The 26,901-nt window shown below is 43.2% G+C and overlaps 1 protein-coding gene across 9 annotated transcripts in view; it reads right to left on the bottom strand.

The window, feature by feature from the left end:
• Nucleotides 1-4,841: 4,841 nt before the first annotated feature.
• The window catches only part of PIAS2 (protein inhibitor of activated STAT 2), a 100,598-nt gene continuing 78,538 nt past the window's right edge, over nt 4,842-26,901 (bottom strand). For 3 of the 9 annotated variants that reach the window (XM_066246417.1, XM_066246427.1, XM_066246421.1), the window contains one exon: nt 23,599-25,543. In XM_066246417.1, coding sequence (XP_066102514.1) covers nt 25,361-25,543 — 183 coding nt within the window. In that variant the 3' untranslated portion in view covers nt 23,599-25,360. The other 6 variants (XM_066246423.1, XM_066246426.1, XM_066246419.1 and 3 more) reach the window with 6 other exon arrangements.

Genomic DNA, 26,901 nt, shown 5'->3' with positions numbered 1-26,901 from the left:
TAACATATGTACAGAAAAGTACAGAAATCATGGTGTGCGGCTCCATGAATTATGACAAAGTGAGGACACCCATGTACCTACCACTAATTAAAAAAGAAACCACCAGCCCCCAGAACCCGCCTGGTGCTCCTCCCAAGCTAATATCCCATCTGGAATACTGTCCTTCTCTCCACTTTTCTCCCAACTCTGCCTTAGCCCCATCTCCATCTCCTCTTCTGCTCACCTCACTTCCCAGGCCTCACAGCTACCTGGGCGTTGAGGGGAGGCTGGGAGGTGGTAATTTTTTGAGGCTATTTTGCCTTTGGCACAGAGAAAATAGCATGACCTTTGGAGCTAGACTGACCAAGACCTAGATCTCAGCTCCTCTGCTCACCAGCTGTGACTAGGCAAGAAATGTAGCTTCTCCAATACTGACCCAAGCACTGTCCTGAAGATCAAACCCACTGGTTCTTGTACTTCCCACAGAACCTGCGGCATGCTGGACACTCTGTATATGTCACTGCATTTTCATTTTAGCTCTCACTCAGGCCTCTTAAAAGTCCTCTGAGCCAACACTCATTTGTTTCATTTCACAGACTGACGCCATGATGCCCACCGAGACGAAATGACTTGCCAATGCCTGACCTAGAGCTGCACCCTCCTAGTCCAGAGGTGTTGACACTGGGGGGGGGGGGGCAGACCTGCCCACAGTCCTGATGTTTATTTGGCCAGATGTTTATTTGGCCATCCAGATGTTTATTTGGCCCAGGGGTGCCTGGTTCTTTAATAGATTCACTGTCATCCTCACTAATACTTGCTTTAGCCTCACCAGAAGTTTTCCTAAACAGACATACAGATGCCAACCTTAGGACACTTGTTAAGAAAAACAACCGCCTCAGCAGGATTGGGTTCCAGTGGTGTCTAATAATAATTGCATGCCCAAAAGAGTAAACTGCTGGCCATGCAAAGAGTGGGTGGGGCCCTTCAGGAGCAGACAGAATGTGAAGCGATCAGAGCCAAGGCAGCGTCTGCAGCCAGGGCAGGGACAGGCCTAGAGCTGGCAAACAGGGCACCTGGCAAGATGAGGAGGGCAGTGAACCACCATCGGGCCCTATCCTAGCCATGCTGGCAAAGCTGGGGCCGTTCCTACCATCATCCATCATCTAGCAAACACTATTAGACAATGACCCGGTACAGGTGCTGGCTGATACAGGGCAGGTGTGGTTTGGGGGCTCAGACAAAAACTTCCCCTGCTCTAGATGTTCAGATACTTCATAAAAAGGGGCTGGATCTTTTCCTATATTAGGAATATGAGACTGACAAGCTAGTAACCTGAGAAGAGAGGCCTAGGGACGTGTCCAGAGTGATGTCCAAAGGACAAGGGTATAAGCCTTCCCTGGGAGGTGGTTTGGCCAAGCCCCGTGGTTTCTTCTTGTCCAGTCTAGAAGCCTCTCCTCACCTTGCTCTGCCATGTCACATATCCCTACCTTCTCCACGAAGCTCTGAAACGGCAGCCCCAACAGTGCCCAGGGCTCACAGGGCACCAGGCACTGTGCAAGGTCTTACAGAGTAAGAACTATGACTATGCCCATACACATGGGGACACTGAGGCTCAAACAGGTAACTTGTCTGAGGTGACACAGCATAAGAGGTGGAAATGGGATCTAAGCCTAGGGTGTCCCTTCTTCTGCGTCAGCCACAACCAAACTCACACTGTGGGGTGCTGGTTCCCAAGACTCCTGTGTTGTCTTCCCAGCCTCTGAACGCCAGGGCTCGGGGGCAGGCCTGGTGCACCTGCGTGGCCAGATCTCACTCCTTCACACCCTATCAAGGCTCCCCCCACCGTTGCCACACTGTCTCCTTGCCCTGGTCTATCAGCTCAATGTCTGGAACTGTGGCCCACTGCCTTTCCCTCCACCTGACCTCGGGCCACCATGCTGGCAGGTGTGAACGTCCACCCAGAAGACGCAGCCGGCAGCACCTCACGGGACTCACCTCTCTGTGCTTGCTGGGCTGTGGTCCCCAGTGCGGTGCAAGGCAGAAGAGTGGGCATGGCTACCAGCTTGGGCTCTGAGTCACGTGCCTGCGTCCCAATGCCAACCCAGCTAGTTACCAGTTTTGTTCTGTCAGTTAAGGTTCTTATCCTCTCTGGGTCTCCATTTCTTTATTTTATAAAATAGGCTAATAAAAGAAACTACATTCCAGAGTTAGGATGAAGAGTGAGGTCAGGCATGCCAATTACTGTATAGAAACCATGTAGAAAATGTTAGCACTTACTGCAACCACGTCTTGTCAAGCAAACGAAAATTGTAAAATCAGAAATGTTACTTTCTAACCACAATGCTCTGTTTTCCATTTTTAAAGCCCTTCTGCCCCTCACCAGGCTGCTCTGCTGTTAGTGCCCCAGGGAGTGGTGCACCCCCTCTCCAGCGTACTGGCTTCACGCCCTTTTCTATTTTGTTAAGACTCCATGGTCACTTTACTGACATTCTTTTTTTTTTTTTTTTTTTTTTTGTATTTTTTTTTTCTGAAGCTGGAAACGGGGAGAGATAGACAGACTCCCGCATGCGCCCGACCGGGATCCACCCGGCACGCCCACCAGGGGTGACACTCTGCCCACGGGGCGTCGCTCTGCCGCGACCAGAGCCACTCTTGCGCCTGGGGCAGAGGCCGAGGAGCCATCCCCAGCGCCCGGGCCATCTTTGCTCCAATGGAGCCTTGGCTGCGGGAGGGGAAGAGAGAGACAGAGAGGAAGGAGGTGGTGGGGGGTGGAGAAGCAAATGGGCGCTTCTCCTATGTGCCCTGGCCGGGAATCGAACCCGGGTCCCCCACACGCCAGGCCGACGCTCTACCGCTGAGCCAACCGGCCAGGGCCTCTTATTTTTTTTTTAAATTTATTTATTTTATTATTATTATTTTTTTTTACTGACATTCTTATAATTACCCACAATTGCCCCATATTTGGTCTTTTTCTGTTAGGATTAGGTTTAGTGGTATATAATAGAAAACCCAAGCCTGATCAAGCGGTGGTGCAGTGGATAGAGCATTGGACTGGGATGCAGAGGACCCAGGTTCAAAACCTCGAGGTTGCCGACTTGAGCACAGGCTCATTTGACTTGAGTGCAGGGTCACTGGCTTGATTGTGGGATCACAGACATGACCCCATGGTTGCTGAGCCCAAAGGTCACTGGCTTGATCAAGGGATCACTTGCTATGCTGTAGCCACTCCCCCCAACCCACCACCCCTGGCAAGACACATATGAGAAAGCAATCAATGAACACCTAAGGTGCCACAATGAAAAACTGATGCTACTCATCTCTCCCTCTTCCTGTCTGTCTCCTTCTCTCTATCTCTGTCACACACACACACACACACACACACACACACACACACAAAAGAAAGAAAGAAAACCCAAAATAACAGCCCTTAAATCAGGGGTCCCCAAACTTTTTACACAGGGGGCCAGTTCGCTGTCCCTCAGACTGTTGGAGGGCCGGACTATAAAAAAAACTATGGCCTGACCTGTGGTGGCACAGTGGATAGAGCGTTGACCTGGAGGTGCTGAGGTCGCCGGTTCGAAACCCTGGGCTTGCCTTGTCAAGGCACATATGGGAGTTGATGCTTCCAGCCCCTCCCCCCCTTCTCTCTCTCTCTCTCTCTCTCTCTCTCTCTCTCTCTGTCTCTCCCTCTCCTCTCTAGAAATGAATAAATAAATAAATAAAATTTAAAAAAAAAAACACACAAAAAAACTATGAACAAATCCCTATGCACACTGCACATATCTTATTTTAAAGTAAAAAAAACAAAACGGGAACAAATACAATATTTAAAATAAAGAACAAGTAAATTTAAATCAACAAACTGACCAGTATTTCAATGGGAACTATGCTCCTCTCACTGACCACCAATGAAAGAAGTGCTCCTTCTGGAAGTGCGGCAGGGGCCAGATAAATGGCCTCAGGGGGCCACATGCGGCCTGCGGGCCGTAGTTTGGGGACCCCTGCCTTAAATCATAGGGCCTATTTATCCAACATATAAAAAAAAAGGTTAGCCCATAGGTGAGATGGTGATGGTCAGTGCATCAGGGACACATGCTCCTCTTCTCTTGCTGTTCACTCATTTTTAGCACATTGTCTCATAGCCCAAGATGGCTGCCTGGAATCCAGTCATGGTTTCTACATTCCAGATAGCACATGGAGGAAGGAAGAGGAGGGAAGAACAAATGGGAGAGCCCCAGCAGTCTATCCTCCTATTCTAGAGCTTTCCCACCCAACACCTTTTATCAGCCAGAATCCATTCCTACAGCCACACCCAGTCCCTCCTTACTTCCTGTCCCAAATAAAAGGGAGAAGCGGAGTCCTACCGCTGTACCTGCCTGGCCACTCCACAGCCACAGATGACTTCACCATCCGCTACTACTTCCAGGCTGTCACCACTGCTGGAGAAAATAACACAACCATGCTGGCAACCCTGCAGACAGGTGGCTTCCAGCCCACTGAACCCCCACATTCCTGGATGGGCCAGTTTCCTCTCTGCTGCATGCCTCACGGCAGTTATTCCAAGTGTTCAATCACTTTCCTGAAACTCTCTACCTAACCATGTATCTGGCAGAAGGTCTTGCCTCCATCCTCCCTCTCATCCGTCGTTAGGCTTTTCTTTCCTTCCTCTGAAGCTGCTCCAGCTCCAACCAGGGGGTGACTGCCGCCCTGACAAGAGCTGGCATCTTTTTCCTTGAATCCCACAATAAAGCAGAGCTGAGAGCACATCAACATGAATAAACTGACGAGAGCCAAGGCACTAATAGCTAACAGTTTAATCTATACACTTTCCACCATGGTTTGTTTTCAACCAGAACCTTCGATGCTTCACTCCAAAGGAGGCACCTGGAGGAAGCCGATGTCCAGAGCAGGATGGCTGGGGGCTATTTCAGGGACAGTGGACCCCAGGAGCCCTTCAGTCCTTCCTCACGGCAGCTGATGGGCCTCAGAATAGAGACCAGTTCCCCTGAAAAAAGATCGGAATCATTTGGCTCCGCCAGCCCCACCCCTTTCCAACACAGGCCAGTCCCCACTGGCCCACGGCAACTGGGCACAGCATGCGCCTCCAAAAAGCAGAAAAACGACTGGGGAGAGAATGCCAGTGCTTCACCACGTTCAGGGGACAGTATTCATATTCTTATAAAAATGCCCCTTTTGCCTTCCTGGCTGCTTGTGAAGAACAGTCTGAGTGTGGACGTTCCCGGATTTATGGACTGGTTGAGGTTGGCCACCCCATTCTTCAGTAAGAGGAGGTGAGAGAAGGGCTGGCATTCAAAGCCCACCCTGAACAGAGCGGGGTGGTGGGGGCGCTGCTCCAATAGCTCACGCTGGATCTCAGGGCCCGCCAGGACCCTCCCTCCTGCGTCCCCTCGGGACTGGTGAGGGCTCAGCCAAGAAGCCACTCAGGAGCAAAGGGTTCCTATGTCGTGCGAGAAGTCTGACTTAGAGGGTGCTATAAAAAGGAGCAGAAATAACAGCTGTGCCTCTCAGTCTTTATGTTCCGTTTCCTTTATCATGTACATCTCGCAAGAGCTACTCATTTTCACATTTTCCGCAGTCACTTCCTCCCTCCAACGTGAATTACTTAAAATAACAACACGCCACCCGGGGTCAGCCTCCCAACCACGCAGAGCAGGCAGCTGCTCCAAAGTGAGTACCGCGCCCAGCAGCAGCCTCGGGTGACCCCTGCCCCGCTCGCAATCCGCACGGGCTCAGCAGCTTGTTCGCAGCACCGCGGCCTTTCCTTCTGCGGCCAAAGGTGGCGCTGAGTGCGGAGGCCCCGGGGACACGTCTCCCACTGTAGAGGCTGGGATGACATTGGAGACTTTCCTGAGGACAAGGTTGGTTAGGAGAACAAGAGGGAGAACACAGACTACCTAGCCTTGGAACAGCACCTGGCCAAACAGGACCTGGGTTCTGGTCCAGTATATTCTGTCAGAGTGCTGTGTGGCCAAGGGCAACTTGCTTCCCTCCTCTGGGTCTGAGTGAGTCCTCATTGGTAAATAAGGCGGTGTGAAGGCCCTTTCTATGCCTAGAGCCTCTTCAATATTCAGTCCCACCTCCTCAACCCCTCTCCCATCCATCCCTCACCAATTAGGCTTGCCAGTGGCTTAGCTAGCTGCCTATTTATGTCTTGCCTGGTCAAAGGTGGTAGTCTCTGACTATTCTTCCAGCCTCCCTCCAGCTTCCCCAGTCTGTTCTGCACACTGTCACCGCCTTCTCAACACTGGTCTCATGTACTGTTTAAAATCAACCAGTCACTCTCCACTGCACTCGACTCCTTAGCAAGGATTATCACCATCTCACTTGGCCTCTCTTTCCATAGCTCCCAAATTCATTCACAAATATTTGTTAAGCACCTGCTATACACCAAGCAGGCTCTAGAAGCTAAGAATAAAGCAATAAGCCTTCTAGACTCGGTCAATTGTCACCTCCCTGAAAAGCCTTCCCCTACTCCACTCCCTCATGCCCACCTGCAGGGTGAACTCATCACCTCCTCCTGTGTGTGTAAGGTGCGATACCTGACCAGATTGTGAGACAGCTGAGAGCAGGAACCTTTTCCTCCTTCACTGCCGTCAGGGAAGTCATGTTCAATTAACATTTGCTGAATGTGATGGTTAATTTTATATGTCAATTTAGCTAAGCCATAGTACCCAGATATTTGGTCAAATGTTATTCAAGATGTTTCAGTGAAGGGATTTTTTTTTAAAAATTATTTATTCATTTTAGAGAAGAGAGAGAGAGAGAGAGAGAGAGAGAAGGGGGGGAGGAGCAAGAAGCATCAACTCCCATATGTGCCTTGACCGGGCAGACCCAGGGTTTTGAACCGGCAACCTCAGCATTCCAGGTCAATGCTTTATCCACTGCACCACCACTGGGTCAGGCCCAGTGAAGGGATTTTTAAAGATGAGGTTAACATTTAAATCAGTAGACTTTGAATAAAGCAGATTACTCTTCATAATGTGAGTGATCCTCCTTCAATCAGTTGAAGGCCCTCGGAGAAAAAAAAGACTGACCTTCCAAGGAAAGGAAATTCTACCTCCAGAATGCCTTCAAACTTGAACAGCAACATTAACTCTTCCCTGGGTCTCCAGGGTGCCAGCATACCTGCAGATGTTGACTTGCCAACCCAGCAACTGCCAGGGTCAGTTCCTTAATTCTCTCTCTACACCAGGGGTCGGGAACCTTTTTGCTTAGAGAGTCATGAACGCCACATATTTTAAAATGTAATTCCATGAGAGCCATACAACGACCCATGTACATTATGCATTATCCAATAAAAATTTGGTGGTGTCCCGGAGGACAGCTGTGATTAGCTTCAGCCACCCACAACCATGAACATGAGTGGTAGGAAATGAATGGATTGTAATACATTAGAATGTTTTATATTTTTAACGTTATTATTATTTTTATTAAATATTTGTCTGCAAGCCAGATACAGCCATCAAAAGAGCCACATCTGGCTTGCGAGCCATAGGTTCCTGACCCCTGCTCTACACCCACACTCCTTAGCCCAGTTGACACATAAAATTAATCATCACATTTACACTAAGATTTACTCTTTTAGTTATACAGTTCTGTGAGATGAAACAAAAGTAGAGTTGTGTAACCCACCATAAAAATTAAAATCAAGTTCTCCAAATTCCAAATGGCCCTCTGTAGTCAATCCTTCCTGCCACCCTGTCCCCTGAAAACCACGGATCTGCTTTCTTCCCCGGTAGTTTTACCCTTTCCAGAATGTCACGTAAACTACATTATACAATTATGTAACCTTTTGAGTCTAGTTTCTTTCACTTTAACAATGCATTTGTGATTCATCCATATTATTGCATCAGCAGTACTTCCTTTTTATTGCTAAGTATTCTGTTGTACAGATTTATCACAGTTTACTGGTCCATTCCGCAGTTGAAAGACATTTCTATTGTTTTGAGTTTAGGGTAATTATGAATAAAAATGCTATAGCTATTCATGTATAGGTTTTAGTAGAAACACAAATGTTCATTTCTCTTATGTATATACTTAGGAGTGAGATTGCTGGATTGTATTGTATGTTTAATGTTAGAAGAAACTCCCAAACTGTTTTCCAAAGTGGCTGTACAATTTTGCTTTCTCTCTAGAAATGCATGAGCATTGAACCTGCCAGCACAGTATTATCATTTTTTTTTTCCTGGCTATTCTAACACATGTATAATGATGTCTCAGGGAAGCTTTAACTTGCATTTTTTTATTTTATTTTATTTTATTTTCATTTTTCTGAAGCTGGAAACAGGGAGAGACAGTCAGACAGACTCCCGCATGCGCCCGACTGGGATCCACCTGGCACGCCCACCAGGGGCAACAATCTGCCCACCAGGGGGCGATGCTCTGCCCATCCTGGGCGTCGCCATGTTGCGACCAGAGCCACTCTAGCGCCTGAGGGAGAGGCCACAGAGCCATCCCCAGCGCCCGGGCCATCTTTGCTCCAATGGAGCCTTGGCTGCGGGAGGGGAAGAGAGAGACAGAGAGGAAAGCGCGGCGGAGGGGTGGAGAAGCAAATGGGCGCTTCTCCTGTGTGCCCTGGCCGGGAATCGAACCCGGGTCCTCCGCACGCTAGGCCGACGCTCTACCGCTGAGCCAACCGGCCAGGGCTTAACTTGCATTTTTAATAACTAATGAGGTTGAGCATCTTTTCATGCGACCATTTACCATCTATATCTATTCTTTGGTAAAATTTCTATTCAGATTATTTTGCCCACTTTAAAATTGAGTGGTTTGTTTTCTTATCCTTATCTTATATACACACATCTTATACACACACATATTGAAAATGTTTTGGTATGTCTATATCTCTTACAAATATTTTCTCAGTTTATAACTCTTTTCATTTTTCAGCAACATGTTTTAAAAACAACTTTATTTTGATGAAGCTCAATGTATGTTTATTATTGAATGTATTCAATATATGGTGTTGATCTAAAAAATGTTTGCCTAACACAGATTGTAAAGACAGTTTTCCTGTTTTCGTTTGTAAGTCACTGTTTTTGGTATTGCACTTAGGTCTGACTTTTTCTTAGCCAATATTCCTTTCTTTAGAGGCAACTATTGATAGTTGACATATTTCCATGCAACTTTTCAAGGTGATAAAGTTTGAACAATTTGCTTGTGTATGTTGTTTTTAAAAAAATACTTTTCAAAGCAGTTTCAGGGTCACAGCAAAATTGAGCTGAACGTACACAAACTTCCAATATATGTCCTGGCCAACTGCTCCCCACGTGCACAACTTGCCCCAAGATCAACTCTCCCTCCAGAGTGATGCATGTGGTCTAATCAATGAACTTATAATGACACATTATTACCACCCAAAGTCCACAGTTCACATTAGGGTTCACTCTTGGTATTGTACCTTCTCTTAGTTTTGACAAATGTATGACATATATCCACCATTACAGTATTCTACAAAGTAGTTTCACTGCCCTAAACATACACTGTGCTCTGCCTTGCCCCTAACCCTGATCAACCACTGATCTTACTACTGTCTTCATAGTTTTCCCTTTTCCAGAATGTCATACAGTTGGATTCATACAGTTTGTAGCCTTTTCAGATTGGTTTCTTTCACTTACTAACATGTATCTAAGGTTCCTCCAGGTCTGTTCATGGCTGGAGAGCTCATTTCTTTTTAGTGCTGAATAATATTCCATTGTTTAAATGTACCAGTTTCCTTATCCATTCACCCATTGAAAGACACCTTGGTTGCTTCCAAGTTTCCACAATCACCATAAGGCTGCTATAAATGTCCATGTGTAGGTTTGTGTCTGGACATACATTTTCAACACCTTTGGGTAAATACCAAGGAACATGGTTGCTGGATCGTATGTTAAGAGCATGTTTAATTTTGTAAGAAAATCAAAACTGTCTGCCAAAGTGGCTAAGCAGCAGTGAACGGGAGCTCCTATTGCTCCACATCCTGGGCAGCATTTGGTGTTGACAGTGACTTGTTGGCCATTTCAATAGGTTATTTTACTTTGCAATTCCATAATAACAAATGATATTGAAAATCTTTTCATATGCTTATTTGACATCTGTATATCTTCTTTGGTGAGGTGTCTGTTCAGGCCTTTGGCCTTTTTAAAAATTAGATGGGTTTATTTGCTGTGTTTTTAAGAGCTCTTTGCACATTTAAAACAATCCTTTATCAGATGTCTTTTGCAAATCTTTTCTCCCAGTCTTTGTCTTCTCATTTTCTTGAGAACTTCTTTCACAGAACAGAGGTTTTTTATCTTAATGAAACCCAGTTTATCAATCATTTCTTTCATGTATTATACCTTTGGTGTTGTATGTTAAAAGTCATCATCATACCCAAGGCCATTCAGCTTTTCACCTATGTTATCTTCTAGTGAATGTACCATTCATTTTGTTCTTTGTAAGCTTGTGCCTATTTCTCCAAGAAATCATAAAAACCTTCAGGGTAGTATCCTTTTGTAAAAATCTCTGCATTCCCCATAGCATCTTGCATACAGTAGATGCTCAATAAAATAATGGTTAAGCAGGCCAGTTTACCCTCAGGTAAAAATAAAGCTTCCACAATCAAGAGGACACAGCAGCCCACAGTTCTCTCTGTCCACACTTAGGTAGAGATAATAATACGATACTACAAAACTGTGACATCCCCAGAGTCTTCTGTATACCTACCCTCATTTCTCTATGATCATGACCCCCTCAGTAGAACTCCGGTTTCTTTATCATTTTGCTTCCAAAGAAAAAAGCATTCAGATATGCTTGGAGTAAAGCTTATTCACACTAATGCTTGCCAGTTCCTTTTATGTGAAAGGACTTTTTTCTCTTGTAACAAAGAACTGAGAGTCATTAATAAGTGGATGAAGAAGGTCTTAAGGGGATCTTGCTCTGAAATATTGCCATGCCTAACACTAGTCCTGAGGGAGTATAGGGCAAGGTCTGTTTTGTGACCTGAGAAATCTGAGGCAGTGTGTGTGTGTGTGTGTGTGTGTGTGTGCGTGTGCATGGGAGAGAGAGAAGAAACAAGAGAAACACCAGATAACAGAATACTATTAACAGTCACTAATTAGAATGTTTACAGAGAAGAGAAAAATTTTTAATGCTGTCAATATAAAACTAATATTAATTTCAGCCATTTAAAAGAACAGCTTGCCAGTTCTAGCAAATCATGACATAGCATAATACATGAGACAGTGACTTTCAAACCCTCCTTCAAAACCATAGGTTTTTCCAGGCTCCGGTGCCCATCACATTCCACTTGGGTACTCTTCTTCATCTACTTATAAGGTTTAGTTGGGAAAAGTTCCACCTAAGATAAAGAGAACAGGGCCATGGGGCAAGGCCGGGGTGGTGGGGATGGATTACAACCATGGACATGAGAAATTAAGTCTAGGTTCGATAAATCTGTGACTTTGATTAAATCTTTTTTTCTCCAACACTGAAAAGGAAGCACAATATGAGGTAAATCACTTGACCAGATAATAAAACATATTATAAAGCCCCAATCATTAAAACAGTATGATAGTGATACTTGGATTGATTACTAATGGAATAGGAAGTACAAAAGTAGACCAAAACACAGACAGAAACTTGGCAAGCAGTGAAGGGGGCTGAGAAGATAAAAACAGCTGCCCTGGATTATGAAATGCTCCTTGACAGGGAGGCAAACAAGAAATTGCCCAAATTCTTGGAGAAGGCAGGCTCTGAATAGGGACCTTACTCTCTCCTTCTACCCAGAATTTAGGGTCTGCCAAGTGAAAATACAATATAGCACTCACTGTAATTGTGTGTTCCTTTCTAAGTTCAGATAATGTGGGGCAGCTGGACAGCAGGCCAATTTTCTGCTTCACTAAGCTTCTGTTCACCAAAAAGCTCTTCAGAGCCACGCCTGCACCACTCTGCCCTTCTGCCCTGGCTGCTCTGTGTGCCTCCCACCGCAGGGCCAGCTGTTCCCGAGCAATGCTGTAGAGGTCAGAGGCTCTTCCCAACCCCTACCCAGGCCAAGGCCTGGACAGACATAAAGCGGAAAGCAGCTGCGTGTGGCTACTGCTGCATTTGGCTCCTGGCCCCTGAATTCTGGTTGGCTCGGGATGAGTCTTGGACATTGTGATTTGGAAAAATCCCCCAGTGCTTCCAATGTTGCAGCTAAGGGTGAGAATGCCCACTTTAAATTGTAAGATATTCTTTCTTTCCATAAACTTTGGTAAATCATTCTGATGATGCGTGAATAAATAGCATATAAAAGTACTTTTTAGCTGCAGCGCTGCCTAAATGTTATCCATTATTAGTGTCATCAGAACCTTCAGGGCAGGGACAGCAAGGTGAATGTGGTCTCAGTCTCCGGGGAGGTTTACTTTTGTGCTCAGGGGCAGGTTGAGGCCTTCTGTGGCAAATGCTGATTTTAGATTGACCTACCTCCTCCACGTTTCTTTTCTAACAGCTCTAGTGCTGGAAAATACCTAAGTCATTGGTCCCTCCTAGGTATTCTTAGGTGAGCAGGTTTTATGAGCAAAACATCCCTGCTGCCCAGCCTGAATCTGAGGCTTGCTATTTTCTCTGCCTCCTTCTCTCCCTGGAAGGCACAGGGAGACAGTTTGTGAATGACCACCTATTACATTTTTGCATCTTAATGTTTTTTTTACTTATTTGTTCATTTTAGAGAGGGAGGAGGGGGGGGAGGGGGAAGGAGCAGGAAGCCTCAACTCCCATATGTGCCTTCAAGCCCAGGGTTTTGAACCGGCAACCTCACCATTCCAGGTCGATGCTTTTTCCACTGAGCCACCACAGGCCAGGCTGTACCCTAATGTTAAACACACTGCATAGCTGTTTACATGGCCTTGTGAGTCACTTTTAAAAAATATATTTTTGTAGCCAATTTTGTAATATTTTGGGAATTTTCTACACTTTTTATTAGTTTAAAATATAAGCACCCTTTTTATTCATTAGTTCACTTTTTATTTTAAGTAGCTTTATCAGCCTGACCAGGCGGTGGTGCAGTGGATAGAGCGTTGAACTGGGATGCCAAAGGACCCAGGTTCGAAACCCTGAGGTCACCAGCTTGAGCGCGGGCTCATCTGGTTTGAGCAAAAGCTCACCAGCTTGGACCTGAGGTCACTGGCTCAAGCAAGAGGTTACTCGGTCTGCTGAAGGCCCATGGTCAAGAAACATAGGAGAAAGCAATCAATGAACAACTAAGGTGTTGCAACACGCAACGAAAAACTAATGATTGATTCTTCTCATCTCTCCATCCCTGTCTATTCCTCTCTGACTCTGTCTCTGTAAAAGAAAAAAAAATTATTCAAAAAAGTAGCTTTATCACAATAGACTTTAGTATCCTTACTTTCTTTACTCATTAAATACAAATAAATTAGCCCAATTAGACACTGCATTTTATGTTTCAATCCTAATTACTAAATAATTTTGGTAAAAAAACACTACATAGCCTGACCAGGTGGTGGCGCAGTGGATAGCGCATGAACCTGGGATGCTAATGACCAAAGTTCAAAACCCTGAGGTCGCTGGCTTGAGCAGGGGCTCATTCAACTTGAGTGTGGGATCGTAGACATGACCCCGTGGTCACTGGCTTAAGCCCAAAAATCACTGGTCTGAGCAAGAGGTTACTGGTGGCTGGAGTCCCCCTATGCCCCCCCCCCCCCAATGAAGGCACACACAAGAAAGCAATGAGCAAAGTGCCCCAACGAAGAGTTGTTTATCTCTCTCCCTTCTTGTCTCTCACTTAAAAAAATAAACACTATATATGCTAGGCCCAGTGGTGCAGTGTCTGGGAGTGCCAAGGTCACCAGCTTGATCCTGTGGGTACCAGCTCCACCCTGGGGGCACTGCTGGACCCTAGGTCACTGGTTCAAGGCCCAGTCAAGGCACATAAGCAATCAAAAGCTGCATGACTAAGTGGAACAATGAGTTGATGCTTCTCTTTCCCCTCCTCTTAAAAACACCAACAAAATAACACTATATATGCTAAATGAAATAGAAATTTTATAAAATTCATTCTCTTAGTACTAACAAAGTTTCTTGATTTGTTGCTTTATTAATTGTCCTCCAATTTTCCCCTCTGATCCTAAATCACAGCTAAATCTGAAGATTTATCTATGTTTGATAATTGGCTGTGTGTACCATGGAACGTGGGTCCAGTGGCTGGCGCAAAGCAGCTAACCAAGCAGGTACTCCTACATTTACATTTTCAGGAAGAAATGAAAAAAGAAGCTCCTGAAGAAGTCGGAAAAAACTGTCACAAAAAACAAGAAATGAAAGGGAGTATGTCAAATGTAAATTTTCAAGTTAGTAAAAGTCAAGTCCATGGAACTTGACAATTATATGCACATTTTTACTTCAGCAAGAATAATTTCAGGAGTGTGATTCCATCATGTCAACCACTTGCCAGCTTCCCCTTGCCAGCACATTCTTGTTGCATCCACTTGACAAAGTCCTAACTCTGAATAAAAAGGCTTTAATATTGAGCATTGCTGAAGAAAAGTCCCCAGATAAATGGATGCCACTTATGGTGTCCAACTCACTGCTGCCCTTTTCTAGTCCATTCTCCTTCCCATTCTCTAGGGCCACTACTTCAAACTATCTCTGCTGTCTTTGTACCTCTGTCCTCACCCCCTCCTGACTTCTGGAACTGGCCACATCACTTGGTTGTCAGAAATGAAAGCAAAACCCTTAGATGAAAACTTTAACTTTTGCTATGCAAATAACACTCATCTGTGTCCATACCCATTCCTTCATCTGCCTCTGATATGGACCCCAACTGCACCCTCCTGCTCAAGAACCTAAGTGTGACAATGATCTCGGCCAGCCCCTCCCACACTCCCTGCATTTTCACCTCTCCCACTGATTCCTTCCCACTATCTAACTAGCATCTAAACACGAGGCTCAATGTGCTCCGGTCCTTAACTAGTCTCTCAACCAGTTTCATTGTTACAACCCTTCCCTTCATCACAGCCAGTCTGAGTTGTCCTTATCTGCCCACTCCATTACTTTGCAGTTCTCATCCCATTACAACCTGGACGCAACCTTCACTTCTAAGAAATTGTTCTTGAGAAAATTACAAGGTATAGCATGGTTAGGAAAGCCAAAGGAAGATCTAGATTACCGTAATTGTTAAATTCTAAGACATATATTCACTCTTCTATGCTTTAATGGGCTACATCTTAAATCAATGGGATGAAAAGCAATGGGTCATAGGTTGTTTAGATTCACTCAAATAATGGTGTTTCATTAAAATCTTTTAAACTTTTATTTCATATTAGAAGCTTCACTGACTACTCTCCTGAAATACTCTACTCTTGGCCTCTGTGATACACACACTTCTCATCTCTGTGTTCACTTTCTTTTTTTTTTTTTTTTTATCTGAAGCTGGAAACGGGGAGAGACAGTCAGACAGACTCCCGCATGCGCCCGACTGGGATCCACCCGGCACGCCCACCAGGGGCGATGCTCTGCCCCTCTGGGGCGTCGCTCTGCCGCGACCAGAGCCACTCTAGCGCCTGGGGCAGAGGCCAAGGAGCCATCCCCAGCGCCCGGGCCATCTTTGCTCCAATGGAGCCTCGGCTGCGGGAGGGGAAGAGAGAGACAGAGAGGAAGGGGGGTGGGGGGTGGAGAAGCAAATGGGCGCTTCTCCTATGTGCCCTGGCCGGGAATCGAACCCCGGTCCCCCGCACGCCAGGCCGACGCTCTACCGCTGAGCCAACCGGCCAGGGCCTGTGTTCACTTTCTAACTCACCATTCCTTACTTGCCAATCTCTCTGGATTAGCTGTTGTACTTCATGGTTTCAGTACTGTACACGTGTCGCAGGACAAGTCTAGATCATCTAATGGCACATGGCATGACTTTCAGAAACATCAGTTTCAATTCTTGTTCCAGATCCAAAATACTGTGTCCAGTAACAACTCGGGTCAAGCAGTTAGCCTTGAGACTAGTGATAAATTAGAATCTTTATACCAGGGGTCCCCAAACTACAGCCCGCGGGCCCCTGCTGCACTTCCGGAAGGGGCATCTCTTTCATTGGTGGTCAGTGACAGGAGCATAGTTCCCATTGAAATACTGGTCAGCTTGTTGATTTAAATTTACTTGTTATTTTTTTCTGTATTTTTCTGAAGCTGGAAACGGGGAGAGACAGACTCCCACATGCGCCCGACCGGGATCCACCCGGCATGCCCTCCGGGGCGTCGCTACGCCATGACCAGAGCCACTCTAGCGCCTGGGGCAGAGGCCAAGGAGCCATGGCTGCGGGAGGGGAAGAGACAGAGAGGAAGGGGGGGGTGGAGAAACAAATGGGCGCTTCCCCTATGTGCCCTGGCCGGGAATCGAACCCGGGTCCCCGCACGCCGGGCTGACGCTCTACCACTGAGCCAACCAGCCAGGGCCTGTTCTTTATTTTAAATATTGTATTTGTTCCCATTTTGTTTTCTTACTTTAAAATAAGATATGTGCAGTGTGCATAAGGATTTGTTTATAGTTTTTTTATAGTCTGGCCCTCCAATGGTCTGAGGGACAGTGAACTGGCCCCCTGTGTAAAAAGTTTGGGGACCCCTGCTTTATATCTACAACTGTATTGTGTGACTCGGTGTAGAGTACCTGACCTTATCGAGTGGTCTTTGGTATTCAGACTACATGCAGAATCTCCCCAGCCTTATATATGCAGTAAGCTGGGTCTAAAAGGGGTCAGCAGCTTTCAGGTTTAACACGTACTCACCCATCAACCCCCGTGTGTACTGCCCTACCAATTCCCCACTGCCAGCCCTTGCCCTTCACAATCTTGGTCTAGGTCATTCCACTGACTTCCTCCCAACTCCCTAACACCTTTTACCATCATCTGCCCCAAACATGTCTGTTGTTTTGCTCTCTTTGGTGAAAACTTGCTACTCAAGTAGTAAATGACTTCCACAGACAGCATGAGTTAAATACAGTTCCCCATCATTTTTTCATTCACAAATATTTATTGAGCACCTACTATGCACCACACCATGTTAGGCTCTGGGATGCACAAGTGAAATAAGATAACACTCCTGCCTTCATGGAGCTTACAATCTAGAAGGGGAAACAGTACACAATGAACCAATACATAAAATAAACACAGGTTGTAATTAGTGCCATATAGGATATAAAAAGTGATGAGACGGGGATTGTTAGGAAATGCCTAGTTTTAAAATAGATTGATCAAAAAAGGCCTCTTTTGTGGTTATGAACTGGGTTTGAAGCCTGGCTCCCCATTTACGCAAATAACTTACCCTCAGAATGTTTCCGCATTTATAAAATGAAGATGATCATACCAAACCCAAATGTTCATTACTGTTAATGACTGAGAACTCTTCAATGCTTTCTGCTTTACAAGGTTGTTCTTCTTCTTACATACTTAATACTCCTGAGCAAATTCCCAGCCATTGTGAAAATTTTCAGTCCCCCCTTGACAAACTTCCAATCAGCTGTTTCCTCTTGTCTGTTACTTCCATGAAATCCATTAGTTGCTTCATCTCTGTGCTAGTGTTGCACCCTCCACGTAGCCTTCTACTGTGGCATTTTAATGTCCTATTTCACTCCTCCACATATTCTCCTGGAGAACAACTTTGATGGGAAGTACCTACCCAACCAGTGTTCCAAGTGCCCGATTCAATGCCTGGCACATAACAGATCTCAAAAACTTGATGACTGAGACTTTTTTAACAAACAGCTGTAGAGGTGAAAGACATGGAGGAAAGGAAAAAAATCAGATCAGAAAGGTCCTGAAGAGTCAAAGACCTACACCATCCTCTGAAATTGGAATAAAGGATGAAGGTGAGCATGGGTGGAGAGAAATCATGCTGACACACTGGGCCTCCTTATGGAAAAAGTGGGATATGTAATAATTGGTGAGAATGGGCAAAAGTACCATACAACAGTGGTCCCCAATCTTTTTTGGGCCACGGACCGGTTAATGTCAGAAATTATTTTCACAGACCGGCCTTTAGGGTGGGACAGATAAATGTATCACGTGACCAAGACAAGCATCAAGAGTGAATCTTAGATGGATATAACAGAGGGAATCTGGTCATTTCTTTAAAAATAATACATCGTTCAGACTTAAATATAAATAAAATGGAAAAATTGTAAGTTATTTATTCTTTCTCTGTGGACCGGTACCGGTCCACAGCCCAGGGGTTGGGGACCACTGCCATACAATGTCAAGTGAAAGGACTGTCAGGTGACTCTGAGGGTGGGGTCCGAGGATATATATATTCAAGGCTGTGATGATGAAGGAGCAGTCTAAGTTGGACAAGAAGTACAAAAAAAAACACACAAAAAAAAAACCAGTGGTAAAAATGATGGTAGGGAGTTTTGGTGGAAGAAAATGTTGGAGGTAGGATAACCAACAATTTCACAGCCAAACTGGTAAGCGGACCTTCATAAGAACAAAGACACTGACAATACCACCACGAGTCAGGAAGTGAAGACTTCAGCAAGTCAAAGGGAGTGAGCGGGTTACTTGTTAAGAGCAGCTGATAGTGTAACCTCTTGGCATGGGCTGCAAATGGGGCAGACTTTCATCAGCTTTGGGAGAAATTTAGAAATTATGATAGAAAGGGCAGCAATTACCACCTCTTGAGATAGTGGAATGTGAACACAGACCACACTGTACAGAGCTGCAGGACATGGTGGCACTTCAGGTGACAACCAAATTTGTTATGGCAAGGCAAGAAAGAGAAAAATGAAAAAGGTGAGATGCCGTTGCACATGGTTTAGGGAGAAGAGACGATGGGTGGTCAACTGGGAGTGACCAGAATATACACAGAATGGAGACAAGTGAAGGTGAAAATGGACAATGAAACTTTGCACTTCTTAAAAGACTGCAGCAGCCCGAGAGGCAGTGGCACAGCGGATAGAGCATCGGACTGGGACGCAGAGGCCCCAGGTTCGAAACACCAAGGTTGCTGGCTTGAGTGCAGGCTCATCTGGTTTGAGCAAAGGGTCACTTGTCTGCTCTAGTCCCCCAATCAAGGCACATATGTGAAAACAATCAATGAACTACTACGGTGCTGCAATGAATTGATGCTTCTCATCTCTCTTCCTTCCTATCTGTCCCTGTCTCCGTCTCCGTCTCTCTCTCTCTCACACACACACACACACTGCAGCAAAAAGATGTTTCATGGATACCTCCTTTCTGAAACTTCATGGTTACTATCAAATTCACCATTGTCTCCCCTGAAAGACTCATGTCTATTCTAACTGGCTCCCGTCTCTGTCAATAACACAATTACCCTGGTTGCTCAGGCTTGAGAAATAAGCTCAGCCCATAACATACTGGTATCCTTTAAAATGGCTAGTCTTCATTTGTTTCTTGACTACTGTGGCCATGTCTGCAATCAATTTTCAGTTTTATGTCTAAATCCTAATATCAGTCGCCTAAATAGCACACCTAATTAATGCCACTTCAGCTTAGTCAAAAGGATTTTAGGTTCAGTTTACTGCAGACTCCCAAGTTCACTGCTAAACTAATTACTTAAATATGTTTCATTCATAAAACGGGGACAATACCACTTTCCTTTGAAGTGCTATTGTAAGGAATGAGATGTTTTTGTGAAGTTCTTAGTACACTGTTAGGTAAGAATTCTTGAATTTTGATAACTTGGTTAATAAGCCCTTTGAAGTCTGGGAACAGATAATTTATACTACTGTATTCCACACACACTTATAAAACATACTGAATAAATATTTGTTGAATAGTTTGATGGTCAAAATAAGAGGATATTCTATTTTCTAACACAATACTCTTCTTCATTTAAAAGAGTTAAGCTTTTAGAATTCAAGGTTATGTTTTAAAAGCCACTCAGGAATAAAAAGTAGTTGGGAAATAATGTGATATGCCAATCAAAAAAATGACACACCTTCAACATCTGAACATAGCTATCTTTCTTTCCCACAGTTGCCTTTAGAACACCAAGATCTGACTGTAAACTTAAAGAATAAAAAGTGAAATATGCAAGTTTGGCCCAGCTGTTGCATTAGCCTTACCACATTTCATCTGGGTTGGACTGCCTTTGGCTCAGATCCTACTGGCTTCAGGGAGCCCAGGAAGGCCAAAATGGAGCCTTACAGGAAGAGGAAAAAGAGAGCTGGCTACTGAGGGCTGGGCCTAGGCACAAAAAAATTTTTTTAGAGTGTCAATATTTTCTAACTAAGACTGGAAAATGTAGCATGGCAATAGGCTACTTCACAGTGCAAATAAAGCTATGTGAAAAATCACTGGAGTATCTATAAACAGGTTTCTGTGGAAGATGTCAGACATACTTGAAACTGAGACAGCCCAGGAAAATCTCTGCTAATTACCTACAAATCAGTTACCTCACCCCAGCAGGGTCAGAACGGAAGAGGGTCTCAGTTCAATACCTGCACAGAGATAAATCGTGCATGTTCTTGGAGAATACAGTCAGAGAGCTCTTCACATGTCACATGGTTGGAATATAAATTAGTATATCCACTTGAAAAGGTGACATGAAGCAAGACCTACAAAAGTGTTCATATCCCTGACCCAGAAATTCACCTCTAGAAATTTTTCCTAAGGAAAAATTTATGCACAAAGTGACCTGGCTGGGTAGCTCAGTTGGTTAGTGTGTCCCAATGCACCAAGGTTGTGGGTTTGATCTCCAGTCAGGGCACATATAAGAATCAACAAAATCAATGAATAAATAAAATGTTTAAAAATGTCCAATGGGGGAAAGTAATATGGATTGTGGCATATACATAGTATAAAATATCATGCAATTAATAAAAACTGACACAGCTTTTAATGATATGGAATAATGTCTTCAGAATGAGAAAAAGACCAAGATATAAATTACACTGAGAATGAATAAAACTATATGTAAAAACAAGCACAAAGTAGGTACGACTGGAAAGAAATATACAAAAATACTAAAGTGCTTCCCCTCCCCATAGAATTATGGGCAATTATTATATTTCTTTATACTTTTTTGTTATCTAAATTTTCCATTATGAGATGAATACTGACATAAACAGAAACAAAAACATTAGTGTCAGGCAAGCATTAAAGAATAGGCATTTTTATATAGCTTTATTTGTTTCTGCTAGGAATTGGTGTGGTTCCTAGCAACAACACAAAAAGCTTACAAACCAGTCATTTACTTGACAGTTGCATTAGACTCCTAAAAAAGCAGAGAAATTCTTGAAGTCTTTTTCCACAAGTTTCATCATGCTTTATGTAAGACTGTAGCAAAATGATGGTGAATCAGAGTGAGACTGAATCATCAATCACCCATCTAAATGATAACTCCAAGTTCTCCCACCACATAGATCCAGCGTCACTAAAACACAATGTCAAACCCAAGTTTAAATGGCACACTGCTCTATATTTTTCAAGATGAAAAAATTAGGAAAATAAAGTGTTTACTAAAAAAAGAAACCCTCCAACACAATAAACAGCCTTTTTACTAATGGGGACTAGAGAAAAATGAACACCATACCTGAGAATTAAACTAGTGCTTTGTAAAAATCGACTTATTTAAAGTCAAAATGGAACTAAAGACTTTATTGGCAGAAGAGAAATAGACACTAAATCGGAGTGTTGGGATTGGTCTGAAAGCAGAATGCCTGAAAGGTGTGCATCTCAAAGTCAGAACTGTCTCTGTGGAACACTTCATCTGAAAGGCAGTATTCAAATTCCTTAAGATTCTACCCTAGGAAAATCTTGTTTTATTCTGAGTTATGGACCAACTTATTTATACTCACAAGCTCTAATCATGGTTTTTCACTCTAGCTTTCCTTCAACATTAGATAAATGCTATATAAATTCACCTCTACTGTTTCATTAGGCCTTTATACTTGTCCTAGGACAGGTGCCAAGATATTTATACCTTCTGGGCAGAAGTGACAGTAAAATCCTAGTGTCACAAAGTCAGTGAATGTAAGCAGACCGTAGATGTGAAATGTATTCAGCACCAATGACAGGAGTTACTAAAGCAAGAAACATCGCTACCATTTCTGTAGGAATAAAGATAAAAAAAAAAAGGATGACAGGTGTTTGTAAGAGACTAGTATCTGCAGATCCTTTCCTTAAACAAGACAATCCATCCATATAATCACCAGTGGGTTGACATCTAAACAACAGCTAAGTCAGCCTCCTCTGAAACTGTACTATACCTGGTTAAACATAAAATCTGGGCTAGCAAAATCAGCTCCTAAAAAGTCAAGGTCTTGGTAAAAATACCGAGTAACCATACTGAAGAAAAAGAATGGCTTACTAACCACGCAGTTGTCATTGGGCCTAAGGCATAAAGAAAAGTACTCACCTTCAAAGATACATACAGAAAACCCCCAATTTTAAGATTATAAACTTAAAAGTGATTTTTTAAAAATGTTAAGTCACCTGCATGAGATAAATTAAAAAATTTTAAGTAATTTAAGTGGAAAGCACCAAAAAATGAACACAACTGTTCATATAAAATACTGAAAAGGCCTGACCAGGCCGCGGCGCAGTGAATAGAGCGTCGGACTGGGATACGGGGGACCCAGGTTCAAGACCCCGAGGTCACCAGCTTGAGAGCGGGCTCATCTGGTTTGAGCAAAAGCTCACCAGCTTGGACCCAAGGTCGCTGGCTTGAGCAAGGGGTTACTCAGTCTGCTGAAGGCCCACGGTCAAGGCACATATGAGAGAGCAATCAATGAACAACTAAGGTGTCACAACGAAAAACTGATGATTGATGCTTCTCATCTCTCTCTGTTCCTGTCTGTCTGTCCCTATCTATCCCTCTCTCTGACTCTGTTAAAAAAACAAACAACAGCCCTGGCCGGTTGGCTCAGCGGTAGAGCGTCGGCCTAGCGTGCAGAGGACCCGGGTTCGATTCCCGGCCAGGGCACACAGAAGTGCCCATTTGCTTCTCCACTCCTCCGCCGCGCTTTCCTCTCTGTCTCTCTCTTCCCCTCCCGCAGCCAAGGCTCCATTGGAGCAAAGATGGCCCGGGCGCTGGGGATGGCTCTGTGGCTTCTGCCCCAGGCGCTAGAGTGGCTCTGGTAGCAACATGGCGACCCCCTGGTGGGCAGAGCATCGCCCCCTGGTGGGCAGAGCATCGCCCCTGGTGGGCGTGCCGGGTGGATCCCGGTCCGGTGCATGCGGGAGTCTGTCTGACTGTCTCTCCCTGTTTCCAGCTTCAGAAAAATGAAAAACAAACAAACAAAAAACAAAAAAAACAAAAAAACCCCACAAACAACAAAAAACCCAAAATACTAAAAAGGAAACAAATCACTATTAAAGCACTGAGATATCCATTACAAGAACCAAGTAAATCAACTGATTTCTAGTCATCTTTTCATTTACCTTATAAAAGTGTCGGTTAAATTGGGAAGGGGCAGTAGTCTCTGAGAATCTGAAGGGTAACAAAATGGAAACAAATATACATCATTTATTAACAAATTATACCACACAAATCAGGTTACTTTTTCTATCTGATTACAGAGTTAACAGAAATTACAACTATATTTAAAGCAGCAAAAAATAAGTTTTTACTATAAATACTGTATCTGGACCAAAGGACTGTAACATGGATTGGAAATGACAAGACAGACCTGGCAACTATGGCGCAACTACTGCAAGAAGTTTATTTTCCACGTTTTTAATAATAAGCAGCTCTCCAAGATGGGTGATACATTAAGGTGATGATGTAGCCAAAGAAGGGATGACAGAGAAAATCACATGAACTTAAATAGTACAAAAGGTACACAGAGGCCATGAAAACTTGAGAAGCTGTAAAAGCCAAGCACTGACCAATCAGCCCCCTGTAGCCGCACCAACCCTGAAGTGATGTGTCCCTATTCTAACTGAAAGTGGTACTCTTCATCTGGGCACTCAGCCTGAGAATCAGATTAGTCATTTTACTAAAAGGTTTTCTTTAAAGTAGAGACAGCTTAGGAAGAGAAAGCTAAACAATGGGAAAGTTTTAACCACTTGAGAACTCAAAAATTATTTACGAAGCCATTCCATGAAGCAAAAGAAAATATAAAATTTGGATGAAAATGCTTCTCTAAGGGTAAAAGTCAGTTGCCTGAGGGATTTAAAATCACATACTATAAAAGTGATTTCAAAGTGGGGTTCAGGCCCACCCTCTTAACCTCTTCCTCACTTCAACTCAAACATTTTTAATTCCGTTTTGTCTTTTGTGGTTTCAGGAAAGCTTTCTCTTTAACAAGGAAAAGGAAATCTGATGCCGTCCCTATCTCTTGCTATTTGCTTTTTGTTTAAATATGATCAGAGATCTAAAACTTATTTTCATGGTCAGTAATACTAAAATTTGAAAAGTTTCAACAAAGGGTTGAATATTAGTCTATAAAGTAAATAAGCAAAAGAAGTTCTCAGGAATAAACTAAACTTTGTTATTTCCACCTCCCCCTAAATCGGTTCTTCCACTGCCTCCAAGCTTTCAATATTTCTGGACAGTATGAACAAAATTCTTACAAACATTCCAGCTACCTTACCCCAAAAACATTTCCTTCTACAGCTGCACAGAATTTCTTTTTTGAGAAAGCAAGCCCCAAATTTAAAGAAATCTCTAGAATGAGAATGTTCAATTACCAAAAATAACACATTATGTCATGGTCAAATTTGCATAGTGTTTTTCAACATACTCGCTAAGAAAAGGCAGCCAGATCCTAGTTCTCTCTGTATCCAGAAGCAAACAATTTCAAAGTGAAAGTGACAACCAAAGAAAAACACGTAACACAAAGGCCATTTTTCTTTGATGGACTCAGGAAGGAAGGTGGGCCTGCAGAAGGAAAGTGGAACCCAAGCTTTGGTCTTCTGGGCTTTTGGCTAAGATCAAGTGAAGCTCAGGCCACTTATCAAGACTTCGTCACTTCGACGAAATAGAAGAAGTCTTCATGGTAAGGACTCACTTGGCAAACGTAACTTTCCTTATATTTTTCCTTCACATTAGGTTAAACAAAATTGCTGTCATTTTAAAATCATTGATTACATTTTTTTTAATTAGAAAAAAGTTTACTTGAACATTTACATAACTTTATTGCTGTTTATTACAACAAAAAATGTTTAACTGATTTGTAGAATCCATCCAGTAACATGAAATTGTAATCCATCTCTCAAGAAGATACAGTTGTGGCTGAATGCATCTGATGCTCAGAGTCAGCAGGAATAAGAAAAATCCTGTGTGTCACTTGGTTCTTGCTGCATTCATTTGTGTTCACCTCTCAGAAAGCGAAAGAATCCATTTGACGTTTCAATAAATATCAAAGTAACTGTTACCAAAAAATTGCTTCCATGGACCAGAGATCCAAGAAAGAGCAGTTTTACCGAATGATTCCTAGAATCAAGTGAGTCCTCGTTTAGTCCAATGAGATGATGTCAGGAATGTTACTTCCACTGCTGGTTATGACCCCTGTCTCACTCCTGCTGCTGGATGAACTAACGTGAGTACTGCTTTCATGGGGGCTGGTGGTGGTGACAGACGTACTGCTTGCTGTTAAGGGTGAGGTGAGACTATCCAAAAACATAGGAGGACAGTACTGCTTGAAACAAACAATGATGCCGATGAGGAAGAGGCTACATTGACTTCAAACAGAGACTAAAAATTGTTAGATATGCATAAGTGAGAGCCACATGTTTCAATCCCAATGGGATTCTAAAATTTCTCAAACTTTCTCATCTTTGGATGGAAGGTGGCTTGAATTTAGCTAGTTTACATTACTTAGCAAATGTAGCATATTCCTGATTCTCTCAAAACTTGTACAATTTGTTTATTATCCAAATATATAAGAACAATTATGAAAATGTCAACAATCTTTAATAGTAAATATTGGTCCCACAATGACTCAAAATTAGTCTAAAAATTTTGTTCACTAAATGTATTTACACTAGTTTTAAAATACACTGCAAAAAGCTAGTAAATACTTATTTTTAATGGTATTAAGGAAAAATACTAATTAAGCAAAAATATTAATATAAAATTCAGGAATTCTTTCAAATTAAGTATCAATCAAACTGTTTAGGAATAATGTTAAGATTGATCAGCTAAACAGCAGCACCTGAGTCTTTTGTACATACATGTAACAATACTTGTGTAATTACAAGGATGTCACTCATTCTCAAATAAAGACTAGATAGTAGTTAACTACCATAGAGTGTTCAGAACAGAATTATCTCATATAATAAAAAAATTTTAGAATAAATCTTAAAGGAAGGCTAATCAAAGCTTCCTTGTGATACTTCCTTGGCACCCCTCCCCAAGAGTTCATATTTTGTTCCCTTACCAGCTTGGTTACTGATCCTTAAATTAAAACCTGAGTTTAATACTCTAATAGTGACCAAGAGGGATAGAGACAAGAACTATATCATGATAAAATATTTTATGAGAAACAACTGCACTGCTTTTAGTAAAATAAGTGAGGTCCAGTGTATACAAGAGATGTCCTAAGTTTACCTTCAGATTGTATAAAAGAAGATCAAGATAGCTGATCAATATTATCAATTCTATAGTCAACTATCATTAGACATACTAAATTACAGAACAGGTATTTAAAACTGAGGTTATTTAGACCAGTGGTTTTCAACCACCTGTCCGGCCAACATTTTTTTTACATGATCTTCAAAAAGATACATGAAAGACAGCCACAGGTTTAAGCCGCTCAAGTCAGTAAAACAACTAAAATTCAGGCTACCTACCTTTCAAAAAAAGTAATCTAATGTTTAGGATGGATAAGTGTGTGGGTTCATCAGTAAAATGAATGCCATGCACTAAGAGATTCAAAGGATATTGGTTAAGAGGGAAAAGGAACAGTTCTTAGAGAGTTCTAAAGAAAGTTAAACTCAAGTATTAAACTTCTTTAAAAGCAAGTGAATCTTCTACTTTTTACTAAAACCGGGGGGG

This window comes from Saccopteryx bilineata, chromosome 11 (genome assembly GCF_036850765.1).
Source record: "Saccopteryx bilineata isolate mSacBil1 chromosome 11, mSacBil1_pri_phased_curated, whole genome shotgun sequence".
In the NCBI taxonomy this organism is placed as follows: Eukaryota; Metazoa; Chordata; class Mammalia; order Chiroptera; family Emballonuridae; genus Saccopteryx; species Saccopteryx bilineata.
This window is presented reverse-complemented; position numbering and strand designations above follow the sequence as displayed.